At 41.3% G+C, this 26,672-nt stretch overlaps 1 protein-coding gene across 1 annotated transcript; it reads left to right on the top strand.

The window, feature by feature from the left end:
- Positions 1 to 1,630: 1,630 nt before the first annotated feature.
- Positions 1,631 to 24,518, top strand: colgalt2 (collagen beta(1-O)galactosyltransferase 2). The gene is made up of 12 exons (XM_035653228.1): positions 1,631 to 1,869; positions 13,679 to 13,789; positions 13,940 to 14,057; positions 14,837 to 14,971; positions 15,057 to 15,261; positions 16,250 to 16,369; positions 16,754 to 16,827; positions 17,039 to 17,145; positions 17,664 to 17,796; positions 18,485 to 18,612; positions 18,738 to 18,944; positions 22,685 to 24,518. Exons 1-12 carry the CDS (start codon positions 1,631 to 1,633, stop codon positions 22,956 to 22,958), a joined length of 1,851 nt encoding a protein of 616 aa, XP_035509121.1. The 3' UTR covers positions 22,959 to 24,518.
- The last annotated feature ends 2,154 nt before the right edge of the window (positions 24,519 to 26,672 follow it).

The following is a 26,672-nucleotide window of genomic DNA, read 5'->3' as shown; positions in this document are numbered from 1 at the left end:
CACTAGAGGGAGCTAAGGCATTACTGAGACATATTAAAATCATTGCTCTCTCTCTGTGTCTGTCTGTCTCTCATCTACAGTGACTAAGAGCATCCAACAACAGAGAACATGGCAGAGTACTCTCATTACCTCAACGAAGAGGGAAAACATTACCAGGTGGCAGAGATCCTAGCTTAAATAAACAGAGCAGAGTCGAGACAGGGACAGAAGCAAGCGGGATTTGCCCGACTGTCTGTGCTGTGACTGCACTATAATTAAAAAGGGTTACTGGGGTGTTACTGTAATCATATAAGAACACACAGTGTAATATTATAATAGCATGTAGAGCATGGATGCCAACTTTTGGACCTGGTAGCATATCGTTGTGGATTCTTTTCTATTGACTCTACATAGTAATTCCACATATTTACAGAAAACTTCAGATTTTTTGTGGAAAGTTTGCAAAGCTAAGAAGTTGTTTTTGTTTTGGTGCCATTTTGGTTAAATGTTTGTGTCATGGTGTCATTTTGGTTTGGCATATTTTCTTCTGTCATGCACTAGTTAGATGTTTTGTTTTGGTGCCAATGTTGTTCATTGTTTCATGCCACTGACTGAAACTTTCTTATATACTTAAGTCATGTCATTAATATATTCATTCACATTTTTTAGACCCATTTCCATTTTATTGTCTGTTTTCTTGTCTTTGTGATAATATATTTTTAAGCTAATCTAATTGGGTTATATAATGGTTTATTTAGCTTATTATCTATTTTCTCAACCCATAAAGGAACACTTAATCCTTACTTATTCTGAAAGATCAACACATTTTGAGACACATGTTTTACCCCACCCCCTGTTTAGCATTGATAAGCAGTATATAAACATTTTATAAATGGTTTATAACACACTATAATATAGTTAGCAAATATAAGATCATTTTAAGTATATTATATTAATAAACACTTAAACTGTCCCTAGTTTATAGCTCCTTATAACTACATTGTAATGTGTTCTAAACAATGTATTATTTTGTTATATAGTGCTCTTTTTCATCTTTGTCAATACATTTGTTTAAATAAAAACAGTAACTCCAGAGAGGAGACGTAAGAATGTGCAGCAGTGTGTCGGAGGGTTGATGTCAGAGCTGGTGACTTCATGGTCTCCAGCTCTACAGCATCCAAGAGACTGTCAAGGGCGAAGGCGTGGAAAAGGAAAGAAACACTCAGAAAACATGCAGTAAGAATTAAGGATGAGAAGCAGAGATGGATCAACAGGCTGCGCACCGACATCACGGGCAGTGACTTAGAACATGGTGTCCTTCACCTGCTGTAACACACAATCCATTCACCATTCACTACAGAGAAATGGATCAGTAGTAGTTGATGCGTTCAAGCCCCTTTCTGGTTCCTACCTACCGTGTGTGTAATCTATCATAGGGGGAGGGAGAGGCTCCACACCAGCAGCACGCAGGGGCAGCCATCAGCGTAAGTGTAGGAGGGGTAAAAGAGGAAGCTCTCCACCCACTCTATCCCCCCTCTTTTACCTTCCTTCCTTCTCTCCCCCTCCCACCATAGCTCACTCCCTCTCTCCCTCACTCACACACAGCTCTCTCGCTCAGTCTCAGGACTCACGGCGGACTCTGAAAGCGAAGATGCGGGCGCTCGGGGCCGTGGGAGTCGTGGGTGTGCTGTGGGCGCTGCTGGCCGCTCTGGTGCCCGGTGGCGTGTCGGAGCTGGTGACGCTGGTGCAGGAGCCGGTGAAGCACGAGTCTAGCCTGCTGAAGCCAAAGGTTATGATCGCCATTGTGGCTCGTAACGCGGCGCACAGTCTTCCACACCACCTGGGCTGCATCGAGAGGCTGGAGTACCCTAAGGAGCGCATAGCGATCTGGTGAGAGACCCACAAACAGGGATGCAACGGTGACTTTAGTGGGCTGGCGCGACTCTTACAATAAGTTTTCAAACAATGTTGTGCAAAGGTTTCTGCAAGTATGAGTACTTTTCCTATTACCATGGACAGTTTTAGAGCAATAGCCGTCTTTTTCCCCCATCAAATGCGCACTTTCAGCAGGCTCTCCTCAGAGTGCACACAGTGCATGATGCGATGTGATCTGCAGTGGAGCGTGTTGTAATGAAAAGCAGCGTGTGTCCGCGTTAATTATAATAACACATTGTCAGTATCGGCTCGCAGACCTGTTGCTGCGTTTTTTTTACGATGCACTTACCTCGCGTGTCTGTCAGCATCCAAATTGCACACTGTGGGAGAAGATGAAAGAGCTGCAGTGCATGTTGGGTTAACCCTTAATCACGGTTCAAACCGTCTGATTCAGCACAAACCTGTGGAAACGGGGCTTTAAAACAGCAGGGCTGCCAGGTATGAACAGGGGGGCCTCACCCCAGGTAGGGTCCTGTAGTGTGTTTTGGTCTCATATACCAGATAATATAATCAAAGAGGGACTCTGCAGGTGAAGGGATGAAAGGAGACATTGAGTTGGTCTGACAGCAGGACTGAAGGTGGGGGTGGGGAGTTAGGGGTGAGTTCTGGGAAGTCATGCGTAAAGTGTGTGTGTGTGTGGGTGGCTGTGTGTGTGCCTTTGTATGGTCTGCATGGGGGTCATGCAGGCTGGTGGATCAGATAAACAACCAAAGGAAGAGACTGAGGGATTTCTGATTAGAGGCAGGTTGAAAGTGCAGATGTGAAGAATGTGAGATGGGTCTAACAGTCACATGCAGCTCTGGTGGTGGATGTTTGCAATGCCTTTCCCCTCGATGTCCGTATCCCAGAGACACTTTCTGCTGTTTTGTTTCCCACCCTTCCCTTTGCTTGAATGTCTTGCTATTGTTTACAGAGTGACTGTCTGTTTCTAATTCAGAGACCCTCACTAAAACACACACACATGCTGGAGAAACTCAATACAGAGAGGGCCCTGCTCTCTGGAGCAAAGTGCCAAAGTGACTAAGCTAACATGGCTTTGTTAGCGGTTTAACTAACAGAGGAAGGGCCCCATCAGTTATGAGTGGCATCTCTCTGCCCTGCAGTCAGTGCAGCCAGGGGGGAAAAACGGCTGTGTATATTTGAGGCAGATAAGTCCTTTGTGTCACACAAGTATGTTTGTTGTATCAGCAAAGTGTCACTGAGACAGACACATAAAGTCCAAGTCATCGGACTGTTTTATTCAGGCAATTAATTTTTATTTCAGCAGCCACATAGTCTTTCCACTACTGTGGCCTTATTGACCACACTCATCAGCTGTCATAAAGTATTCTGGTATAAGACTTTATGACGCACTATGCTTTAAATGCAGAAACATTATTAGTGAACAGCCAGCCTATTTAGCACATGAGGAAATTGAGTGTGCAGTGTGAGCGTCGTCCAGTAGACCATTAAATGATCAGATGAAAATAAGAGCTACTGAATAGTGATTCTGTAGTATGTTGTTTCTGTGGTGATTATAAATGTGAAGAAGTAGCTGTTGGAAACAGAAATCCTTTTAAAGTGATGGTTATTAATGATTGGTTTTAAAAAAACTTAATTGGCCTTTTGTGGCAAAATAAGAAAATGTCACCTTTTACACAACATAACTCATACAGCACTGTGCTTCTTTGTTTCTCTGTCGTAATTATTACTGCCCAACGTGCAGGCCAAGCCACCCAATAAATGCCAAATTGTAATTCAACTCTCGCTAAAAGCATTAATCCTCATTATAGCATTGTGCAGTGTGTTACAGAGCACTAAATGGTTGTGATATGACAATCAGGACAGTTGTAAAGGACTTTTATTTCAACTTAATTTAACATTCCTACTGGAAAAAAACATGGCATGGCATTTTTGTCTTTATTTGACAGTACAAAGTAGTGAGAAGCTTCGGGGAAGTAGAGAGAGGGGGATGACGTGAGTAGAGGGACCCCAGCTGGACTCAAGCCAAGGACTTTGTGGTTATATGATATTCACCCGTAAAGCAGCCAGGTTTCTCCTCTTCACTACTACCCACAATTTGTCTTTAGATAGATCATGGACAGACTCGAAAGAAACAGAAAAACAGTTAATACCACCAGTGTCGGCTGTTAAGCTCCAGTTTTTTGTGTGGGGACACAATGTTCCTCACAGTAGTTCCTCTGTGGAGCTTCAGACTTGAGCAAAGGAGTGTTTTTCCCCTTCATCTCCCCTCTACTCATTTCAAACATGCAATCCAAGGGAGACAGAGCGAGGAGGAGGAGTAGAGAAGAAGGATGTAGCTGATTAAATATAATAATAAAGTTGGTTTTATTGTGGCAGGAGCTCAGCTACCCTTTAACCTCCACCTGTGGGACCAGAGAAAGGTAGTTTTTTTCCTGCTCTGTGGTTGTACTGCACTTGTGTGAATGTGCATGTGTATGAGATCCCTGCTCTGGTCTTAAACGAAACAATTCTGCAATACATCATGTATGTTTCCAAAGACCTAGTCAGGATTTGGACCGTCTGAGGATGTTGGGAGGACCAAAGTTTCTAGTATGAGCCTGTTCACAGGATAATCTCCACTGATCATCCCAGTCAGGTCTCCTCCACACCCCTGTTACCTCAGTCTCTGACTCACCCTGAAAGTTGCGAGGTCAGTACAATCTGCCTTCAGAAGTTTTTGCCTCAGCAAGTGGGTGCAGGTCTTAGAGAGAAGTAGCAGAGCGGTGACAAATACTCTCACACTGCTGTTAAAGAATGAAAGAATGCAGGAATTTAGAGAAAGAGGGGGAGGGTCGGGCGGAGAGAAGGTGGTCAACAATGCTGGGAAATTGCCCAGAGGGCATTTAGCAGATTGGTTAATCCAAATTCCCACAGTAGCTTGACCACATCTCCTCTCACTTTGTTCTGTTAGGGTGGCACTACAAGATAATGAATATTGTTTTTCTGAAAGGCAAAGAAGTGTAGAGATATTGGAAAAATGGATAAAGGGATACGATGGCAACCAAGGTTACATAGTCACACAGTTTTAGACCTAATTGGACTCCTCATGAGTGAGAAGTTAAGTTAAGAAATCAGCAGGTTTTATCTTTTGCCAGTTAACAGTCGAGTTTCACACCCGGCTTGCAGGAGTTGCTATTTTTAGTATACAGCTTCAAAGGAAATCATAGAGGATTTCATAAGCAGAGAGCTGTGTGTTTGTCTTAACACCCAAGGCACAATGCAGACAATTCTCTTCTCTCTAAAGTTTCGCCCGGCGTGCTATTCTTCTGCTCCTGACGCTGCTTGTTGCTGGCTGCCTGCTGTTTACTGCCTGCCGGCTGGGTTCATGTAGTGGAGTGCTTTCCCAGGTGCTGAGCTGGGGTTGAGATGATGATTTGTGGACTTTTGAGAGACAGACTGAACCATAAAGAGGATCTCGGAGCAGTGACATCATCAGCCTTCCCAGCAGGACTGGCTTTCTCGCTCTCACAGTGTCATGTTTTATTGTCTTGTTTACTCATTTATCATATAACTGCTTATTCAATATTTATGACCGTCATTGTACTTTATAGTCAGAGACAAGTATGGGGATTGTATGAATTTACACTGGGTAACTTTTAACAACCAACAATCCCTATTATTATTCAATCACTGGTAGAACAGCTGTAAACCCTGACGCACCCTAAGGTACAATGTGACTATATTAGTTAAGAATTTTCCACAGCTGCCCAAATACATGCTGAATGCCTCAGTGACTGATGGCATGTGTGGACTGTGGCTCCTGTCAGACACTGTGTGAAGTTTTATGTAATTGTATCCCGTATCTACTATATCACGTCCTGAGTAGATTGATGTGAGATTATTAGATGCTCCATACCCGATCCAGCTCCACTCAAGCATTTGATAGAAATCATTTGCCCCCTGTGATATGATGTAAAATGACATAAGCAATATTTAAGTTATTTTGACAAGTGCACCAAGTTAATAAACGAACAATAAATGGACCATAAAAAATTAGGCATGAATGTTAAGCGAATGTCATTTTGACTATATGATTTATGCTGGCTGCAGGGTTGTGCTTTGTAGAGGCTTGCCCTTCTTGTATCAAGTGCCAAATTTTACTTTTTAAAAATGTTTTCATGTTTGTTCACTTGGTCTTGCTCTGTTTTCACTTTGGGGCAAAAATTAACCCTATAAGGTCATATTCAGACTGACAATGGTAATAAAACCCCAAAAAAACTAACTGCAGGTGCATATCCAGGGCAAACCCCCAACTGAAAATATGTTCCTGCATACCTGTGCATGCTAGAGGTGCCTGTTTTAGTTTCCTGGCTCTGTTTTGCAGAAACTCTGTAAATGCCACTGTGTAGCAGATCTATTGTTCCTTATTTCAATTCCCTCTGACTGACAGATGTTGAAATAGAAGAAAATGGGAAGAATCAAACAGGCTAAAAAGGTTATCAGTGTTGTGATGTTGGATAGCCGCCCCAGGGGTTTCCCAATGCCAGGTGTGTTACCTCAGTGACCATTCCTCTGTGGGAGTACTCCCGCGAAGCACAAGTTGTTCCTGGTTTTGTCACGCAGGGGTTTTGGCCATAAGAGAACAATTTATTAAAGTGTATGGAATAAATTATCAGGATGGGATAGACCATTGTGTGTTATCTGGTGCCGACAACATGGGCATTTGTGAACGATTAGCAGCATATGCTTTTGGTGTTTGTCAATACCTATTAGATCACAGCACTGGCGCTCTGCACTAAAATGAGTGGATTTGATTATCTTCAATGTTCTGGTGCAAGTATGTCTATGAATGTTCAATGTGTGTCTCTTCTCACATATGCCTGTGTGTGTTTGAATGCCATTACACACATAATGGGTGTTTCTGCTCTGCTCCTCTGGCTCAACCCGTTTTCCATTCACTTCTCTAATTACCTCATAAGGCCCACAGTGAGCCAGAACCTCCATGTGTAGAGTAACAGGCCGCAATCATCTCTGACCTCTCAATCAGTATCACCTGAGGAGTCGTAATCTGCAGTCATATCCAATCTGTGGGAAACTACAAAGGTTTTTAACATCTGCTTAGGTATTTGACATAATCTCCAAAAATGCAGGGTGACATTTCCCAGATAAGCAGCTTGTAATGACACAAACTCACTGGAGCCAAGGAAGATGCTTGTATCTTCTTTCTGGACTGTAGCACAGTTTGCTTTGAAAAACAGAGGTAAACAACTGCTACCCAAATCAACATTTTACAGAACATTTGACTTCAAAGTCACCTGCTCATTTACAAACACGACTAGTTTAAGTTGAGTCTCAGATGGCTTCAAATAAAACGCACATCTGGCAGCACCTCATCGCCGATGTGCCGTAAGAAAGTCACCCATTGCTTCTCCCGACTGATTCATCTACATCTGGAGAGTGTTCCCTCCATATCCAACAGACCTGATATTTGAGACAAATTGCTTGTGTCACTTTGGGCAGTGAACTTTAACCACTGAAAAAGTTGAAGTTCCCAAGAGTGTCTTTTTTAAATGATGTAAATAACTTTAATTGATAATTGAATAAAACAATATACAAGGATGGAAATAGTGCCTCTTTTGGGCACTATTTTCAACCGTGGATTAATACACATTTGGTAGTCTTGTAACTGTGTACAGCAGCAGGACAGTGAACGTGCGATTGACTCAGAATAAACTACAGATTCCTGTGTTCATCGCAATGGAGGAAACTGTCAGGCAGTAACGGTGTGGCCCCTTCATGTGTTTGCCGTGAAGAGGATGTGATATACGGTTGGGGAGTGACACATCACTTTGAAAAGAGCATACAGTCTACCTCAAAATGTACTGACTAGCCTCATACAGCTCAAATACCTGCATGGTATCTGTGCAAATAAAGAGATTTCACACCTAATGATGGGGTGCTATTAGCAGAAATTACTATGTGGCCCAGTGTCCATTTTCCAAGCAGTGACTTCAGAGCGTAACCTTTGCCAGCTCTTAAACCAGCAAACGCTCTGTAAAGCCGAGGGAATGCAGCTGACGATGGTGAACCTGCCAACAGTAAAGCCCTATCATCTGTGGCCTGTAGCAAGAAGGTATTCATGGGAAACCTTTCTTTGTAGACCTGACATATCTGTTCAATCAAGTGCAGTAAACAAAGAGAATTGATTTTCCAATCCCTGAGCTCCCTCTCTCTTTCTCTCTTTCTCCCCTGGAGTGAAAATGGCTGTTCCTGGACTTGGCTCTCGACTGTGAATTCTTGCTTAGATGCCCCATGTGTTCCAGCACACTTCCAGCAGTATTGTCAGAGCTTGGCAGCACAGCAACGATAGAGCTGGCAAACCCTGAAACACAGTGGTATCATGGTATGAGCACACTCATGTGGAGAGGGGAGGCCTGGGTATGGAATGAGATTAGGTGAAATAGAGGCAGAAGTGAAACGAGAGCGAGAGAAACAGGTCCACTGTTCATCAGTCAGTGTTTATAGCAATGTTTTTATGAACAGTGGCGTATTCATTAGAAAGACTCATGTTGTCATAGAGGAAATATAATTTTAGCACCATCTGTCTGTGTGTGTCATTAATTTCACTGCTTAACCACTGTGTTCCCTCTCCTTCCCTACCTCCCCCGGTCCTCTCATTTCCTCCCTCTTTCCTGACATCCCTCTGTTCCTCCATCACTTCTTCCATCTGTTTCTGTAGGTTTTCTCTCTCTTTTAAACTCTTCTTGTCCTCTTTCACAATCAGAGTATGTTTCAAATAATGACTTACAGTGATTGCATGACTGAACTTGCTTTGGGTGTTTACATAATGTAAATAGTTTCTTGTGTGAGAGAACTAAAACAAATATGGAAACCATTCAATATCCATTATTGACATGACAGTCAGTTTTTAGAGCAAATATTTTGGGCTTTCTTGAAAAAAAAAACAACCGAGCTAAAATCAAAGAAATTGTGGAAATCAACTGGGAGATGCTTTTATGAGGACTGAGCTTGAACTTTAACTTGACTTGTGTCCAGAGGGTTTACTAAATTGGTCTAGAACTGCAGGGAAAGATGATGCTAGATTGCAGACATACAAAAGTAGATCATTAGCATATAGTGACATACCTTCAGAGTTTTTTTTACTGAAACCAAAGAGATAAAAAACTCAGGCCCAGGGCAACCTTTCTTGGTGGCCAACCATGGTACTGCAACTTAAAATCTTCTTTTTATTTTTTATTTGCAAATTTTTGAAAAGAAATCAGTGTGTAAAACACATATGCAGGTGAAGTAGAATTAGCTGATTTAAAACCTCACCTAAATTTAAATTTAGTGTTAGAGAATTCAGTAAAACTGTTAACAGGGCACCTATGACTGCAAACAGGGTTAATTAATCTTATACACCTTTAAACCATGAAAATGTAATGTTTTTATTCTTTGTAAAACTTTTGTTTTGAAAGCTATATTTAAGTGCGTGACATTATCGCAGTGTAAAGCCCATGGGAAAAGACGTTTTGTAAAAGCTAACAAGAAAGACAGAAAACGTTTTGGGTGTATTTGCTGGTTGAACAGCAACAGGGGTCTTACTGGTCTGTACAGATACCACTGCAGCATCTCTTGTTTCAGCCCAGGCTCACTAGGAATTACTACATATTCATATTGGACAATTCTGAAGTATAAAATCACATGCGTCCAATGCAAATGTTCAGCGTAAAGTAATAGTGTAGAGGTTGGGATGGTGAATGGATGCAGTCCGTCTCCTACCAACAGTCAATGCTGGCTTTCTTTGATATTTAACCATGCTGAATATCTTCTCCTTGTCTTGAATATGAATACTGAATATCACACTTGAGTGCAAGTCTGCCGGCCCTAGCTACTTTTGTTGACCCTGAAAGTCATGAGGAATTCAGTAAGGAGATCCCGCCTTACCAACCTCTCCTTCCACCCTCCCTTTCTCTCTTCTTGTCCGTTTTCCCTCCATCTCTCTAGCCATCCAACCCCTCCTCTTTCTCCTTTGCCCCGCTCGACCATCAAGAGGCCTGCAGCCACGTCAGCCTCCACATGAGAGACTATACTGCAAAGTCAACACAGAGACACACACAAGCATGGTTATTATGTTTTAAAGGCATCTATGCTCAGGTCTGAAAGAGGCATTCTTGCTTCTTAATTATATGCAGCACCCAGTCATTATTGGCAGTGATATTAGATAGTTTATTTGATCAACAGTCAGCTGACACTGGCCGGCTGGAGCCTTTCAGACCTGTGTTTACCTAAAAGGGCCAGTCTAAGGGACAAGCCTCTGTGTTTAATGCCAGATGTCAGCCTTCGACACACTCCCTGTTATCTGACACAATCCTGCAGTGGATATACCTAATAAGTGGGAGGGAGACAGCCAGAGAGAGTGATGAAGTGGGTTGATAATGACGAGGTGCGGCAGATGCAGATGTGACCAATGTATTACTACATTTTACTGCAAGATTGCCAAAACCAAATAGGCTTCACAGCAATTTTGATAATTTTGACAAATATACAATATTTATTTTACATTTATGTAGAAACTACATGTTTTGTCTTCCAATTTTCCATTATATCTGCTCATAAATGCTGATGATCATACTGTACACTGGCAGCTGCAGCACTGATCAAGGACAGGTAGATGCTATGAAATACTAGAGATAACAAGAGAGATCAATGCATGTCAGGTAAGAAGAGAAGAAATATATGGACATGCATGAAATGATAGAGAAAGGGAGTGGTGTGATGTGTAGGTGAGGCCTGGGAAGCATGTGTTATCCAGATGCTGATCATAAAGAGAGAAAGGGGAGAGGAAGCCCAACCCGAGAGCTTCAGGCAACAGAATAATGAGGCTGCAGCTTACAGTAAACTTCAAAACACGAATGAGGAGATTCGGCACAAGGCAGGAAAGAGAGATATAGAGGTATGGAGGAGTGATGAGAGGGATATAAGCCCAAGAGCCCAAATTATTGTATCTTTTTTATCATGTATATAGATGGACAGTCAGATGGACAAATAATAATCCTGTAGTTTCAGAAACATCAGACACAGTTGAAGTGTTTGGCAGGAACTGCCAAGCCTCTTTGCACTGAGGTCACAGTACAGTACAGCTGCAGTGGCTTATCTTGCCTGAAGGTTGAGGAAATTGAAGAGAAGGAGCACATAGTTGCCTCCTGAAGAAGGACGAACGTGTCTAAAATAAAAGGAGATGGATGCGCTATTGAATAGAAAGCACAAAATGAGGTATATCTTAATGTGAGGATGAATTTACTACAGGCTTGTTTTCTTGTCTGTGCTTTCCCCTGATTAAGCAGACATATAAACAAAAACACTGTGTGCATGTGCTGCTTTCACATACTAAATTCTAGCAATTTGTCTCTAATACTAAATGTATCATCCTCAATAGATGCATTTTTTACTTTTATCATCCTGCATCCTGTGATGTTTTAGCCCCAAAAGCATCATAACACAGTTGGGGTAATGCTTCTATTTTATTGACAAAATTTGCTTATTTATTGAAGTAATTGTTTCCACATTTCTATTTATGGAGGTTTGTATTCTTCTTTGTAGAAAACCTTCAACCTTTACTGACTGATTACCTAGACACAGGAAGCATGTGTCCTGCCAAGAAGAGCCTGTAAAAATACGAGATTTACATTCCGTCTGATTTTGTGAGCCAACAAAAAAAAAAGCCTCATTAACATTTTAATGTGATATCTGTAAAACAAAGTTAGTCCGATCATTTATAAGTTTGGAACAGCTCTTAATGAGCTCTGTGAGAAATTAACCAAAATGTTAATTCTTTATCGATGAGAACATTTTAGGACAATTCTGCACGTTTTTAGTTTATGTCCAGCAATAAAATAATGTGATGCAAACACAAATTCCTCTTTTTCTTTCTTTCACCCCCCCCCCTTTTCCCCTCTATTCACCACTCCTCCTTGCTCGCTCATATGTACTCTTGTATATATACTGTATGTTCGCACATACTGTACCATGTATTGTCCTTTACTTTCCTTCCCATAAGTTCCTTCCATTTAAATCCCTGCCTGGAGCCGAGTCTGTCATTGGAAGATGGCGTGTAGGAACACATTTATTTCCCTTAGCGATGTGCAGTTTAGCAGTTAAAAAAGTGTGTAAATATGTGTGCACATCTACTCATTACCAACGAGTCAGGTGTTTCGGTGTGTTTCTAGCCTACGATAAAATAAAAACTTCCTCTTATGAGCACTTATGCACAAACGTACACATGTATGTACTTGCATACGTGCATGTTTTAACCTTTTACACACACTCAGACAGACACATTTAAAAGTGCAAACCACCACTTGTGCAACAGATAAATCACCAGTCACACTGTTGTAAAAACAACATTCCCAGGACACAAAAATTAACATCCTTATGTTTTGTCACACATCTGCAAGTGTAGGCACGCACACACACACACACACTATTAAAATTATTGATCACTGGGTCTCCTTCAGGCCTCTCTCCAGCTGCTGGTTCTGTTTGATGAGCTGTTTATCAGTCTGACTGAAGATTATTGAAATTCCAAACATAAGAGCGCTCGACCTCTTTCTGACTAATCCGAAAGTGTGTAAAACAAGACTGTGCACGTTTATGTGTGACTTCTGCATTTGTTTGTGTGATGATATAAGCATCTGTGTGCGTGTCTGTGTGAAAACAGGTGTTTCTGTATTGCTATTTGTGCTAAATGTGGGTAAATGAAGAGTGTCAACACTGTTATCTTCTATGTTGAGAGTGTACTTACTGAAAATAAGAGGAGACGGTGGACAAGTGTGTGTAAGTCTATCTATGCCAGTCTAAAATTGGGTGCGATTTTGGAGAGTGTACAGCGAGGAATATTACAGCAAGCAGTGGAAAACTCCATCTCACTAAGAGAGTGTGTGTGTGTGCTTGTATGCACACATTCAAGTACAGGCCCCTGCCTCACAATCTGTTGACCTTTCCTCTTTAAAAGGCAATTTAGATGCATAGACAGGTGACATTTCAGATGTGTAGTTACGATGCACAGTGATACAGGCTCTTTTACAGTTTTAATTTCACTAGCACAAATTCATATATACACACACTCACCCCTCACATACAGTAATCACAGTGTCGTCTCTGAGTGGAAATCTCTGTGAAGAAACAGCGATGCAGAGTGCAAACCACAGCAGTGACAAATCAGCAGCTGGACCTGTGCTAACGTTTAAACTGACATCATTTGCTTACATTTACTGTATGACTGTCTGTGTATACTGGTGTTCTGTCAGTCTGAACAATATTTCTGTCAAGTTGTTGTAAAATACCTTCAGCTCATGGACGTCCTTGTCCAGCACCCACAGATATTGTTAGAGAAGTGGCAGCTGTCTCTAGAGTTATGTCTGTCTGTGTGGTATTACCCAGAGTGCTGCCTCAGAGTAAAGTCTGTCGGCACTTTGACTCCTCAGACTTTGTCCGTGCTCCAGGAGTGAAGTTAATTAGGCAGTAAGGAAGCTTTACAACGCTGAGGCGGCCTGCTGTAATGTCAGACAGTACTTGCACAAATCTGGAAGCATGAACGTCTTCTTCCCTGTGTTACAACCTCTTCCTCAGGCTAATGACAATTCGCAGCATTCTGTGTTATGTATAACTCCACATTGTTTCTGCACAGACACAGCTGTTTACATCGCGAGTGTTTAGCAGATGCATTTCAACAGGCAGCGTGAAACTGTGGCAGCTCTTTCATGCGACGGATGGCCAAGTTTCCTTTGTTTGAATGACATCCTGTGTTTTGGGGTTTCAGGGCAGCAACAGACCATAATATGGATAACACCACTGCCATGCTAAGAGAATGGCTGAAAAGAGCACAGCATGTCTACCACTATGTGGAGTGGAGACCCATGGAGGAGCCACGGTGAGTCACAGTTTCCACAGGAATCATTTATTAGCATCTATTCAAACCAATTCAGACTTCTTTCCTGGAGTTGTTCTGGTTTTCTTACATAATTATTGCTTTCTAAAAGGATGTTAAAGACCAATCAAATACCCTTTATCTCTGTATCAGGTCCTACACAGATGAGTGGGGTCCGAAGCACTGGCCTCCTTCAAGGTTCAACCATGTGATGAAGCTGAGACAGGCAGCGCTCAAGGCGGCTAGGGAACGATGGGCAGACTACATACTAGTAAGATTTTTTAATGTTATGATGAATGAGCCATAATTCAGTCAGAGACATGTCAAAGCAATACATTTTAATTAAAGTTAAGTAAAAAAAAATGCTTAACATTTTGTAGCACTTTCAGGTCAGACTCTATGTTGATGAAAAAATAAATGCTGCCATTAGTCTTTGTTGTCTTGAAATGATTGTATTTTATTCTTAAAAATACAAGTATCCTGAAACAGACCTCACACAACAGTCTAAGAGGGGCTTGCATGGCTGTTCTTAGTTATCTAGTTGATCCAGCATAACATGTAATTAAGACATGGTCCCCAATCTCTCCAACTAGACAGTCTGAACCTCCTCACATGCTTGGCACAGTATAAAAGGTCAGTTAACCATGAAAATGCAGAAATATATACATTTTATACTTTAAACTACTTTATTTATTTATACTTTATTTATGGAAGCCGTGAAAGGCAAGTGAAGTGACATTTTGTGAGAACAGGTGATATGTTTTCTCAGGAGCATTAAATGATGAAATGAAAAAATTAACTTGTTTTCACAGATAAAAAAAAAAATTATGGTAGTTTTGTATCACATTGTGTATTCTTAATTTTAAAATACATTTCCAGTGCTCATCAAGCAAAACTGTGTAACTTAGTAACTTTTAAGTAAATGTCCATATCTTGATTAGAATTAGAAATAGGGACAAATTTAATAAACCACAAGTCTCTCCAATTTAATTTCAGAACTGATATGATATGATCAGTGCCTTGACCTCTCTGTCCCTCTCCTCTCTGTAGTTTGTAGACAGCGACAACCTGTTGACAAACCCCCGTGCGCTCAACCTGCTGATGGCTGAAAACCTGACCCTGGTGGCTCCCATGTTAGAGTCGCGCTCACTCTACTCCAACTTCTGGTGTGGCATCACCCCACAGGTAAAGTTTGTTTCAGTTCATACATCTGCCCTTCCACTCAGCGAGATGTCTTACCTGAACCAGGTGTCCTTCACCTATCTGTCAGGGTTACTATAAGCGAACCCCAGACTACCAGCCGATCAGGGAGTGGAAGCGGCTCGGCTGCTTCCCTGTTCCAATGGTGCACAGCACCTTCCTATTAGACCTCCGTCGTGAATCCAGCAGGGACCTGGCCTTCTACCCTCCTCACCCAGACTACAGCTGGGCGTTCGATGACATCATGGTGTTTGCTTTCTCGGCACGTCAAACAAGTCAGTGTGAAAACTCAACTCACAACAAACGACTACATTTATTGCAGGGCTGCAGATGCCTCATGACAGCTTCACTTTGAAGAACCGAGGACTGTCAGTGACTTCTTAAATTCATTAGTCGTTTTTACAAAGTGGTTTTAATCTGCATAATAAAACTGTTTCTTGGTTTTATGCACATGCACAAGATTAAGGCAGATTAGCGAAAGAGAAAAATGGATCCATGTGTTTGTCTTGACTGTTTGTAAGTGTGCAACAATATTAGTGTTTGTGGATTTGTGTTTGATGTGAGTAATCATCCGTAGGGAACAAACAGCCATTAATTTTCCATTCCATAGACAACAAGGGTGTGCGGCATTTGCCTGCCAACTAAAAAGTAAACATATAAAAGCATTCACACAAACACAGAAATTCAAACACAAAGACACTAACAGAAACACAGAGGAATAGTTTCTTCCTCTATAACAATGGCTAAAAGTACAGATACATTTACAGATAATAGGGAGAATATTTCACTTTTGAAAGAAGAGATAATTCATTATTCTTCTTACAAATAAAATGTTGAGTTTTTACGTACTCACTCGGTCTGGTATGACTAGTAGCTAACTGCTGGCTAATGTTAGATGATTTTCCTGTGCAATTGACATCACTAATAAATACACTGACTTGTGAATTTTCTCTACATCTGCTACTGCCACACCACATTTTAGCATTCACTATTTTCCTTTTAAATGACATGGTTAAACCCATGTCATGCTAAATCCAATGATCAAATAAAATAATCAAGTTATGAAACAGACATTAACAGACAACACACATTATGGATATTGAGGAGTTTTTCTTTTCTTTTTGTGCTGTTTGCAGTTTGTGGGACAAGGAATGAGGACTCAGGGTGGTCTAATATGCATGTTTATTTGAAATGTTTGGGTCGAGAGGTTGTATTTAAATAACCCTGTGTATGTGTGTGTGTTTGTGCATGTGTGCGTTTCAGATGTGCAGATGTATGTTTGTAACAGAGAGCACTACGGTTTCCTGCCCGTCCCTCTCAAAGCACAGCAGAATGTGGAAGATGAAAGAGAGAGTTTCATACACACCATTACGGAGGCTTTGAGTGAGTGCACACACACACACACACACACAATCACGTTCCAGCTGTTGTGACTTCACTATCCGTCACTCTCTGATTATTTTACCTCTCATGGTTGTTTCTTCTAACTTCTTGACCTCCGTGATCCTTCGTGATTGCATCCTGTCAACCCTCTTTGCTTTAATCCCTCTCCTCTGTACTGTCTCCTCCTCCCTCTCTCTGTTTTTACAACCCCCACCTCCCTCTCACTTTCTCACCCTTTTGACCTCCTCCACTGCTCTTCTCCCTGCTCAGATTCTAAATAAACCAAATTAAATAAACCACCACAATCCAGAGGAAATTCAGTTATTTTATAATCCTGTTTTTGCTGTCTTAACCTTTCGCCTCCTTTTCTCTCTCTGTCAACAGTTGACCACGACATTGAGCCCTCTGAGCACCTGTTCTCTCTGCCATCACCGCAGGACACGATAGGCTTTGACAAAGTGAGTTGAGTGTGATGAACTCCTCAACTTCTGTCCCTCTGTATATTTGCTGTTGATCAGCATCTCCCACGTCCTGTTTTTGTTGCAGTTTTTCTCTTTTCCTCGTGTTTCCATGTTCCAATTCTTCTCTTTGACCCCAACTTCTGTTTTTTGTTTCTTTGGCTTTCGACTAAATTAACATGTCTCCATTTTTTCCTGTTTAAATGTTTAGATTTTCCTGATTAATCTGAAGCGTCGGCTGGACAGAAGAACCAGGATGATGAAAACAATGGCTACGCTTGGTCTCCATGCCACGCTGACAGATGCAGTGGACGGCAAGTAGGTCACAAACACAAGGCCGTGCATGCGCTTGACAAACCGAACTGAAGGCTGATTTAATCTCCTCACACTCTCTGTGATAAAGTCTTGTGAAGTTTAATTTATTCTGCACCGCAACAAAAGCAAGCATTTTTCTACCTGAAACATTTGATACTGCGCTCCCTGAATGTCAAATAGTAAGATAATGTCATCCTGTCTGTCACTGCTTTCCCTGACATCTACATCCACACATTCTGTCTTAACAGTGATTTGGTATTTGTAGCAATATGCTAGACTTGCTTTCCCTCCTCAGGCTTACTTTAAGCCACTGCAGAGAATGTCCTAATCCTTCTTCTAGCCATTGTTTGTCTGGCAAAATGTATTACTTGTTGCAGCTTGCTGAGTTTGACTTTGGTGTATTTTGCAGGGTCTGTTTTCACTGCTGACAGACTGAGCTGCATAATGACAAGTGTAGTTATAAGAAATATCCTCTTGTATATTCCCGGTACTACTACATTCCCTTTCTCCCTCTCTCTCAGGGCTCTTAATTCGTCCCAGCTGCAGGCCTTGGGAATAGAGATGATGCCGCACTACAAGGACCCTTACTCTGGTCGAGTCCTGACCCGAGGGGAGATCGGTTGCTTCCTCAGCCATCACTCTATATGGAAACAGGTGAGAGCAGGGATGTGGGAAAGAAGTTTTGTGTAGTAAACAGGTTGAACATCTTGTGAAAGCACAGATTGAACCTGCTGAAGAGTGCAGGAATCCAAATAGCCTCCGTGTTATGGGTTTGCCTAAAAAGACAGGAAAGACAGGAAACTATTATTTAAAATCCCATTATTAATCAAATCTATAGTCTATATTACAAAAGTTATATTTTAAGTCACATTTATAAATCAACTTCCAGGCCAACAAAAATCAGCTGGTTTAGTGATTGCTCGTCGTTCTTAATTATGTTAATAACCTAATATCCTGAATCATCACACTAATAAATAGATGCCTATGCACTGCTGCAACACACAGTAAGCTATAGCTGAACTAGCTGTAAGCTAGTTAACGCCATAGGTAACTTCAGCCACAGCGGTGAGCAAAAATAATGCTTTCTGGTGAACAAGTGATTTCCTCTTTGCTGCTGCCACCTGCTGTCTGTCTGCCTGTCTGTCTGTCTGTCTGTCTGTCTGTCTGTCTGTATGTCTGCCTACCTCTAGTTTGCATTTCGTGTTATAATTCTTTAGTGCATATTATACATAAGATTATCTAAGTAAGCACAGGACAGTCATCTCCAGGAATAATGTAAAAGAGAGGAACAATCTGCTGTTGTTTCATTCTAACATGAGTGTTTGTATTTCCTGGCCATCAGGTGTTGGAGCGCGGCCTCGAGAAGGTTCTTGTTTTAGAGGATGACGTGAGGTTTGAGCCCAGGTTTAAACGACGGATGCAGGCCATAATGGATGACATAGACAAAGCCCAGCTGGACTGGGACCTCATGTAAGAACACCCACCCATCCAAGCACACACTCACATTTTTTCTTCCAAATGAATTTGTTAAGACTAAAGATTTGCACCTATTTCTGCGAAGCCTCGTCAACACTCTCTTTCTGTCTCCCCTCTAGCTACGTGGGGCGTAAGCGTATGCAGGTGCAGCAGCCCGAGCAGTCTGTGGATGGTGTAAACAACCTGGTTGTGGCCGACTACTCCTACTGGACACTCGGCTACGCACTGTCGCAGCAAGGAGCCAAGAAGTTAATGGCTGCCGATCCCTTCACAAGGATGCTGCCCGTCGACGAGTTCCTGCCTGTCATGTTCAACAAACACCCCAAGTCAGTCTTTACTTCAGTTTTCTTTGATTTAAAATTACAGTGCTGCATAAATGTAATGTGATATAAAGGCACTGAGTTGTATTTAAGACATGTAATGCAGAAAACCACAAAGCTACAGAAGTATTTCTGTATAATGTTCACAAACACAGACAGAAAAGACCCTTTTAGATGGGAAAATATTTACTGAGGACCACAAATAGAGGATTGCAGGTGCAGTCTTACATACGAAAATATCAGGTAATAGAATAAACAGTAGATGCAAAAGGAAAAGCTACATTTACAGTCAAATGTAAAATGTAGGCATGCATGGATACTGTGCATGCACAAAAACAGACTCGTGCTGAGGAGCTACTGTATGGTAATTATCTATACATAGACACAAACACAAGCCTGTCAGAGACATTTTAGACTGCAGCATACTGTGTAGTTTTCTAGTTTGTTCTCTGGTGGTAGACCACAACCTCCATCCAGTTCAACTCCAAATAACGTTCCCGATATGTCTCTATGTCTATCCTTTTCTCCTTTCCCCTGATTATGTCCCTCTTTCTTTCCAGCACCTCCCCCTACTACTTCTTCTTCTTCTTCTTCTTCTTCTTCTTCTTCTTCTTCTTCGTCTGTGCTCCCTCACACACAGGCATGGATTGTTCTTGGGGTTCAGTGGGTACAGTGCCTTGCACAGGACACACAATGCCTTTTTTTCTCCTTTGAGGCTTCCAGTCGTGCCCTGCTCTCCTCCACCTCCACCTCCACCTTCACCTCCACCCCCACCTCCTCCTCCTCTCTTTCCCATTTTCTACCTTTTTATCCTTTAAGTCAGCCCTCAAGCCTTCCCAGCTCGCTTCTCATTCTTCATTTGTTTTTGTTTTTTAACTTCTTTTACATTCCCTCTCTCTTTTACATTACTTTTTTTGCACACCTACTCCCTCCCTGTGTCACCCACTTCTCCCCCTTCCTTCTCTCTTTTTGAGGAATGTGGGCCAGCACAGCTCTTCCTGCTGGTTGGAGAAGGGGACAGGATTCCCATTGATAGAGGTCTGAGTGTGGGGGTGGGGTAGAGATGGACACTGTGAATGTGTGTGTGTGTGTGTTACTATATAAATACATGGAGATGTGTGTCCAGTGTGCAGTGTATAGTGTATAGATTACTAGTGAATACTCTGTGTGTGTATCCAACAGTAAGAGGTGAGTTTGTTCAAAAGTGAAAGAAATAGGAAATGTGGAAAGGTAGCAAGGAAAATATGTAACATGTATATATATCATATAAATTAACAGCAGGGGATTATGGGCCCTGTGTAAATTATGAATAGTATGTCAGATATGTTGTTTTTTAAAGGGGGAGGGGGTTGTATTGTGAGATTCTCTTCAGACAAACTTCAGTTTCTGCTCAAAAACACACAAACAGAAGCGGGAGAAATACATAACAGTAAACCAAGTGAAAAAAGGCCTCAATGCATGAAAAATATGTGTGAGTTTGTGTTTGTTGGGAGCAGCAGGTCAGCTCCTATGGGCTCTAATAAAGGTGTGGGGTTTCACTGCCCTTGTGGGGCGCTGACAGGTTTTAAGCAGGCGATCAGACGGCAGGGTGCTGACCTCTGTGGTGACCTCTGTCTGCACGAGTGCGACTCCGCCTGGCTGACGTGTCACAAACAGCCCTCATTCCTCCCTGTGACCCTGCTTCAGGCCGACCATCACAGGCTGATACTAGAGTTTGGTGCTGTTTACGGTTTGACACAATAAGATGGTAGCTTACATGATGACAGATGTGATTTTGATCTGCCAGGATTAAATGTTTTTCTGATTTTCTTTATGATAGCTGTAAAGTAACTGAGTATGTTTACTCAACTATTGTACTTAAATGACATGTTGAGGTGCTTTACTTGTGTACCTATATTTTAATATTATATACCTTTATTTATCTATTTAAGACTACAGCTAACTGTTTCCATTATTGCTTCATTTGCAGATTCTTTTCTCATTTGGTCTATAAATCAGAAAAGAGAGAGGAAAGTGACCTTGCTTGTTTTGTCCGAACAGCAGTGTAAAACCCCCAAATCTTCACATTACTGTAACATATGACAGAGAAAAGCATCAAACTGCTAATTAACTGTCTTTTGATTGATTATATGGTATTGGTTTTAGCTCTAATTCTGCTGGTGCTTTTCATTCAGCTGCATTTATCAGGCAGTTGTAGACACTAGTGACTTCAAATCAAAGCTTCATATATTTGACCTATAACACATATGATCAGCATCTAAATTTGAAGCATTGTTATATAACTACTCAACACTATATGCATAAGTTCAGTTGGGTCCACTTAAACCAAATAAAGCATGTGCTTTTATAAACAATATTACTTCTCTATTATTTATTTGTTTTGTTTATTTAACAGTTATAATCCACATTCATAAAATACAGCTGTAAATCCACCAGAGTTAGCTTAGAGTCTGTAGTCCCCGGACAGATAAGAATAGTGTGTAACATTTAGGAGGATCTATTGGTGGAAACGGAATATAATATTCATAGATATGTTCTCATTAGTGTATAATCTACAATCTAACGTTACATAGGTAGCGAGTCCTCTTCCACAGAGGCTGCCATGTTGAACCGCCATGTTTCTATAGTTGCAGAACAAACAAACCAAACACTGGCTTTTGATAGGGCCTTTTTGCCATAGTTTTGCCGACACTGTAGTTTATCCTACATGCTTGGAACAGGGAGTGAGGTGAGGGGTTATAATTTGCAAACACATCGCCAGATGCCACAAAATTCTACACACTTGTCCTTTAATAGAAACATCATTCAGAACCTATACTGCATTGTCAGGCACTATTTAAAACATGCACCACAGAGGCTCATAATGAAAATGCACATGCAAAACAAACAAATGAGGGATAATAATGTTTCATTTTGACTAAATTATGCTGCAGTGGAGAAAAGTATCCTGTTCCCCTATTTGATATCCTGTAAATTTGCTGTCTTGGCTGAAATTAAATTCCAGTACATTGTGTATGAACACCAGAACTTCCAGTTAACTGGATTTGATGCGTCAGAAGTGTAGAGAAATGCAAAATAGTCACATGAACAACAATTAGTGAGCACTCTGTCGATGTTTGGCCTTCCTTCCCCTTCCCTTTGGTGACCTTTGGTATAAAACAGTCAGAGACAGAGTGAGCAGGTAATCCTCACCATGGTGGTAGCAGATCACATTTGCCAGAAAAGTAACTAACAAGTGATATTTGATTGGAGTCTAGCACTAGTTTGCAGCCAGTTGACACTCACATATCAGGGCAGAGAACTGAAGTTACACTTGCAGTAGTTAACTGGCATCAGCTGAGTCACAATCACTGTTTCATTCACAGCTGTGGCAAACAGCTGACTAGTAACAACCAATCATATTCATGCAGGTGTACAGTACTGTCAAAACCACACTGTTTGCTCACTCCACCTTCCTAACCTTGTCCTTGTGTGCTATATTTTTATAGTGTTGTTGATTTAACTAAATTTGATATTCATAATTTTTGCTGTTTTCTTTGAGAACTCCCTCCCTCTCTGTTTTCTATGATTGTAAACAGGGTTTTATGCATCACCTTGGGCTCTGGAAAATTGTTACAGCCATTTTTCTAGTATTTTATCGCTACATTTATAGTTAAGTTAATCATTACTCACTGTCATAATCATATTTAAATTGCTTCCAGTGTCCATAACAACTCTTTTACTTCTTTGTCCCTCATCCTCCTCAGCACTGAGTACATGTCTTACTTTGAGCCGCGGGACTTGAAGGCCTTCTCCGTGGAACCGCTGCTCATCTACCCCACACACTACACCGGAGAGCCGGGCTACATCAGCGACACAGAGACCTCTACCATCTGGGACGACGAAGCCGTGGCCACGGACTGGGACCGACAGCATGCCCGCAAGACGGCCCAGCAGGGTCGCATCCGCCCTGTGGCGCAGAACAGCGTCACTGGAGATTCACCGCCTCCCGCAGCTCGGGCCTCGCGGGATGAACTCTGATACAGAGACCTGAAACTCGGAGAGAGAGACTCATGTTTACTACACTTTGTACACACTGTGAACGTCATGTGTACACACACTTGAAAAGACACTTGAACTACAAGCTGAGATACTGTACATTCATTAACACACACACACATACACACACAAACACACACACACACACATACACACACACCACACACACTGGTGTCCAAATGGATAAAAGCAGAGTTAAGATGTAAGTCTACTCTGCTGCCTGATGAAGGGACACTGCTGAGGAGAGGAAGAAGAGGAAGAAGAAGAGCAGAAGCTGGGACGAGGGCCAGCGGGCCTTTGACAAAAGCTTTATTTATTCCCCATGTGCCTCCTCTGTGCATGTGGAGACAGTTACGGCCTGAGAAAACTTAAGCAACACATGGAAGACAGCTAACATTATTTGCAGGACGTGAAAGAAAAAAACGATCAAAAAACATTCTCACAAATAAATTTTCATATTGTTTTTGAAGATTATTGTTATTTAAAAAGAACAGATGGGTTTTGTTTTTTTTAACGGACAGCCGAGGAATAAAGGAATCTTAAAGCTGCCTGAAAACAACTCTTAAGTGTGCGTGTGTGTGTGTGCCCTATGTGTGTGTGTGTGTGTGTGTGTGTGCGGGTGTGCACATTGACATATTTACAGAGCTAAACGTGTGGGAGGAAGGGAGGCTGACATACCATACCCAAGAGTGTCACTGCTTCAGATGATGTCAGACACACACACACACACACACACTGATAGTACAGGCCTTTTTTGCCAAGCAGCAGGGCAATAATGGAAGTTATTAGGCTCAGTGTTTCCATCATTGCAGATATCTCACTTGCACAGCGGGCTGGTCCTGCTAGTTAGCATTTCATAGCATCAGTCATACATTACATGTAGCCTGTAGGATGTATGATTTGTCCACTGCAGACCCCTGCTTTCAGAATTTCTGTGTGTTAAATTCTTTGGAAAAAACTGCATTAATGGATTATTCATGTCCTCAACGCAGGCTTGTTCTTCGTTCAGTTGTTGCACTGGGCGGAACCAATAAAACAGCTTCTCTATTTCTGTGTTTTCACTCAGTCTGCAGCATAAACCCATCATTTCACAGTAATTTGGATTATTATTATAGTTACTGTATTGTGTTGCAGAGTTTGTAGACAGAAGCAAATGAAAAGAAGAGATCTCAGGCCAGATTTAAACCTATGACAGCAAAACATCAACAAAACTGCACTCTTTATCTATGTGGGACTACAATCGAACTTTCATTTGGTAATTTACTGTACTATATTGGCTGATTAGCAAGCATAAACATGCTGCTGCTGTTCACATGAACAAAGAATGGAAGACAGACTTTTCCCAAATTAAACCCTGTGAAAATAAGCTCTGTGAAATTTCACAAAACGGTGGTAAAACATGAAAGGAGCTGCAACCTCCCAATAAATTCAAGGTTTGAGCCTTTATCATGTAGAGGACGACTCAGTGGGTGTGTTGGCTCCCACTGTTCACTGGCTGAGAGAAATTCTGCTCACTGTTTTATAGTTCCTGTCTGCTGTTGGATCTGACAGAGAGAGAGAGGGATGGAGAGGAGGGAGTGGGAGGTGGTGGGGGTTATAGGTAAGGTGGATGAGAGAGAGAAATGAAGGGAGGGAGAAGAGGATTGTTGGGCACACAGGAAAAATATTTAAATATTAATATCCTACAGTTGGGTTGAGATGTGAGACAAAATCTCGCTATCTGGTATCCTCATTATTAGATCCGATAAAAACGGAATGTTATTGCTAATCCTGCCTCATGCAACATTGACCAGACCGTACGTAATGCTACTGTCATGGCTATAAGTGAATTGCTTTATCAGATGCTTCATTTTACAGGTTTGTTTTCTCAGGTAATGCCCCTTTTACATAGTGTGATGCCAAGAGAAGGATTACGCTGCTGTCTGCTGGTCATGTGTGGAATGGCAACTGGATTGTACAGATTTTGCTTTATGAGGCCCTGTCAAATTATACAGCTCATATAATATGATACATGATAGTGTGTGTTATGATTTAGTGTTGGTCGAAATGAAAATATTATAAGTAATAAAATGTTTTATATTGTATTTGCATGAAATGGAAATTTGTCTCAGGCAACTGGCTGGTGAATGCTAGAGATTTCAGTATGCATTTTCACATACTCTTTCTCAGCTCTGTACACGCTTCCAAATACATCATTTGTAAGAACTGCAAACTTCATGTCCTAACCTTCCTCAGTGGCAAATACAGTCTGTGTCACATACAACTGAGGCAGAAGGACATAGCTGCTTATGGACAAGTCTGTTCACAGCTACTGTGTGGACTTGACAGTCACATCCCTCTTTCTCCCTCCTCCTCTTCTTCTTCTACTTCCTTTTTTCTGCTGCCATACAGAGCACTCGGGTAAAAGAAACATAGCCATATCTAATACAGAATAATTATTCTCAGACTTGAATGTGCCAAAATCAATCACATTACTGTATATTGGCTTAAGGAACTGTGTATTTACTGCAGGTTTTCAACACGACGGTTGTTGATGAAATATTGACCCACAGTATCCTACACTTTGTTAATAATAAGTTAGCCTTGGGAGTTGGAGAGGAATACTGACTGTCTGTCGTAATACTTGACCTGCATTCATGTTATATGTGTGTGTGTGTGTGTGTGTGTGTGTGTGTGTGTACAGTAAGATAAGATAGTCGCAACAGAGTGTGCAAACAGCCATAGTTTACTGGGACAGCATCTGAAATATTTATCAGATCAAGTCTATTCCATCACTTTCTGATTGCTTCTCTTCTCATTTGAAACTGGAATGGTTTCCTATCTTACCAGCACACACCACATGTTTACTTAAGTCAGTTCAAATTAGAGACTTAGCCAAACCATAACCCCTTACCCTAACCTTGACTTTAACCACTGACCCAAAAATCAGCCTTTTCTGAATTGAATGGTCTTTAGTCTGAAATGTGTCCCTAGAGCCAGCACACAGATATAGACAGATGCCATTTCTGAAGCATGTTGTATTTTAAATGGTTCTTTCTGGTTCTTTCCTTCCAGGTAACTCATTTGCATTCTATATGAAAATCAAATTTCAGAGAATTTAACCATCACACTGTTCATCATCCTCATGGGGAAGTAATCTGACTACTAATCAAACTGTGCATGAAATATTCATTATCAAGTAGCAATAACATAGCGATGACAAAGTTAAGATATACAATATATCTGGAGATATCCTGTGAACATTTGAGAGAAATCCTACATGACTGACTTGTAACACCCACAGTACTTCCCAGCTCACTAACTAGTCTCAGCAAAGGGCAAATGAATACATATTTATACAGCTTTATTATTTCATATAAAATATGTTAAAATCAAAGGGACTTATCTGGGGCTTGTGTTAAAACTTTCAACGATTTAAAGAACACTAGTAGGATTTAGTGGCATCTATAGGTGAAGTTGGAAATTGCAACTAACTGACGTATTTGATAGCAACATGGGGGTTCAACATGGTAGACTCCACTGAAAGCATTTATACATTTATTTAAATTTATTTCAGACTGTTGGTTGGACAAAACAAACATGATGAAGGTGTCACTTTGGGCTTTGGGTAATTGTTTCTCACTATTTTCAAACAATCAATTAACTAATGGCAGGTGATTCTACTCTAAGGAAAACATACCTATGGACATTATATTC

Source organism: Morone saxatilis, unplaced genomic scaffold (genome assembly GCF_004916995.1).
Source record: "Morone saxatilis isolate NCDOM2014 unplaced genomic scaffold, NCSU_SB_2.0 Contig12, whole genome shotgun sequence".
Taxonomy (NCBI): domain Eukaryota; kingdom Metazoa; phylum Chordata; class Actinopteri; family Moronidae; genus Morone; species Morone saxatilis.
Note: the sequence above shows the minus strand (reverse complement) of the source record. Positions and strands in the feature narration are given on the sequence as shown.

Coding starts and splice junctions, on each gene's coding strand:
- colgalt2 (XM_035653228.1), top strand. CDS start 1,631: ATGCGGGCGCTCGGGGCCGTGGGAGTCGTGGGTGTGCTGTGGGCGCTG. Junction 16,828..17,038: donor ACACGATAGGCTTTGACAAA/GTGAGTTGAGTG, acceptor TTAAATGTTTAG/ATTTTCCTGATTAATCTGAA. Junction 17,797..18,484: donor ATCACTCTATATGGAAACAG/GTGAGAGCAGGG, acceptor CCTGGCCATCAG/GTGTTGGAGCGCGGCCTCGA.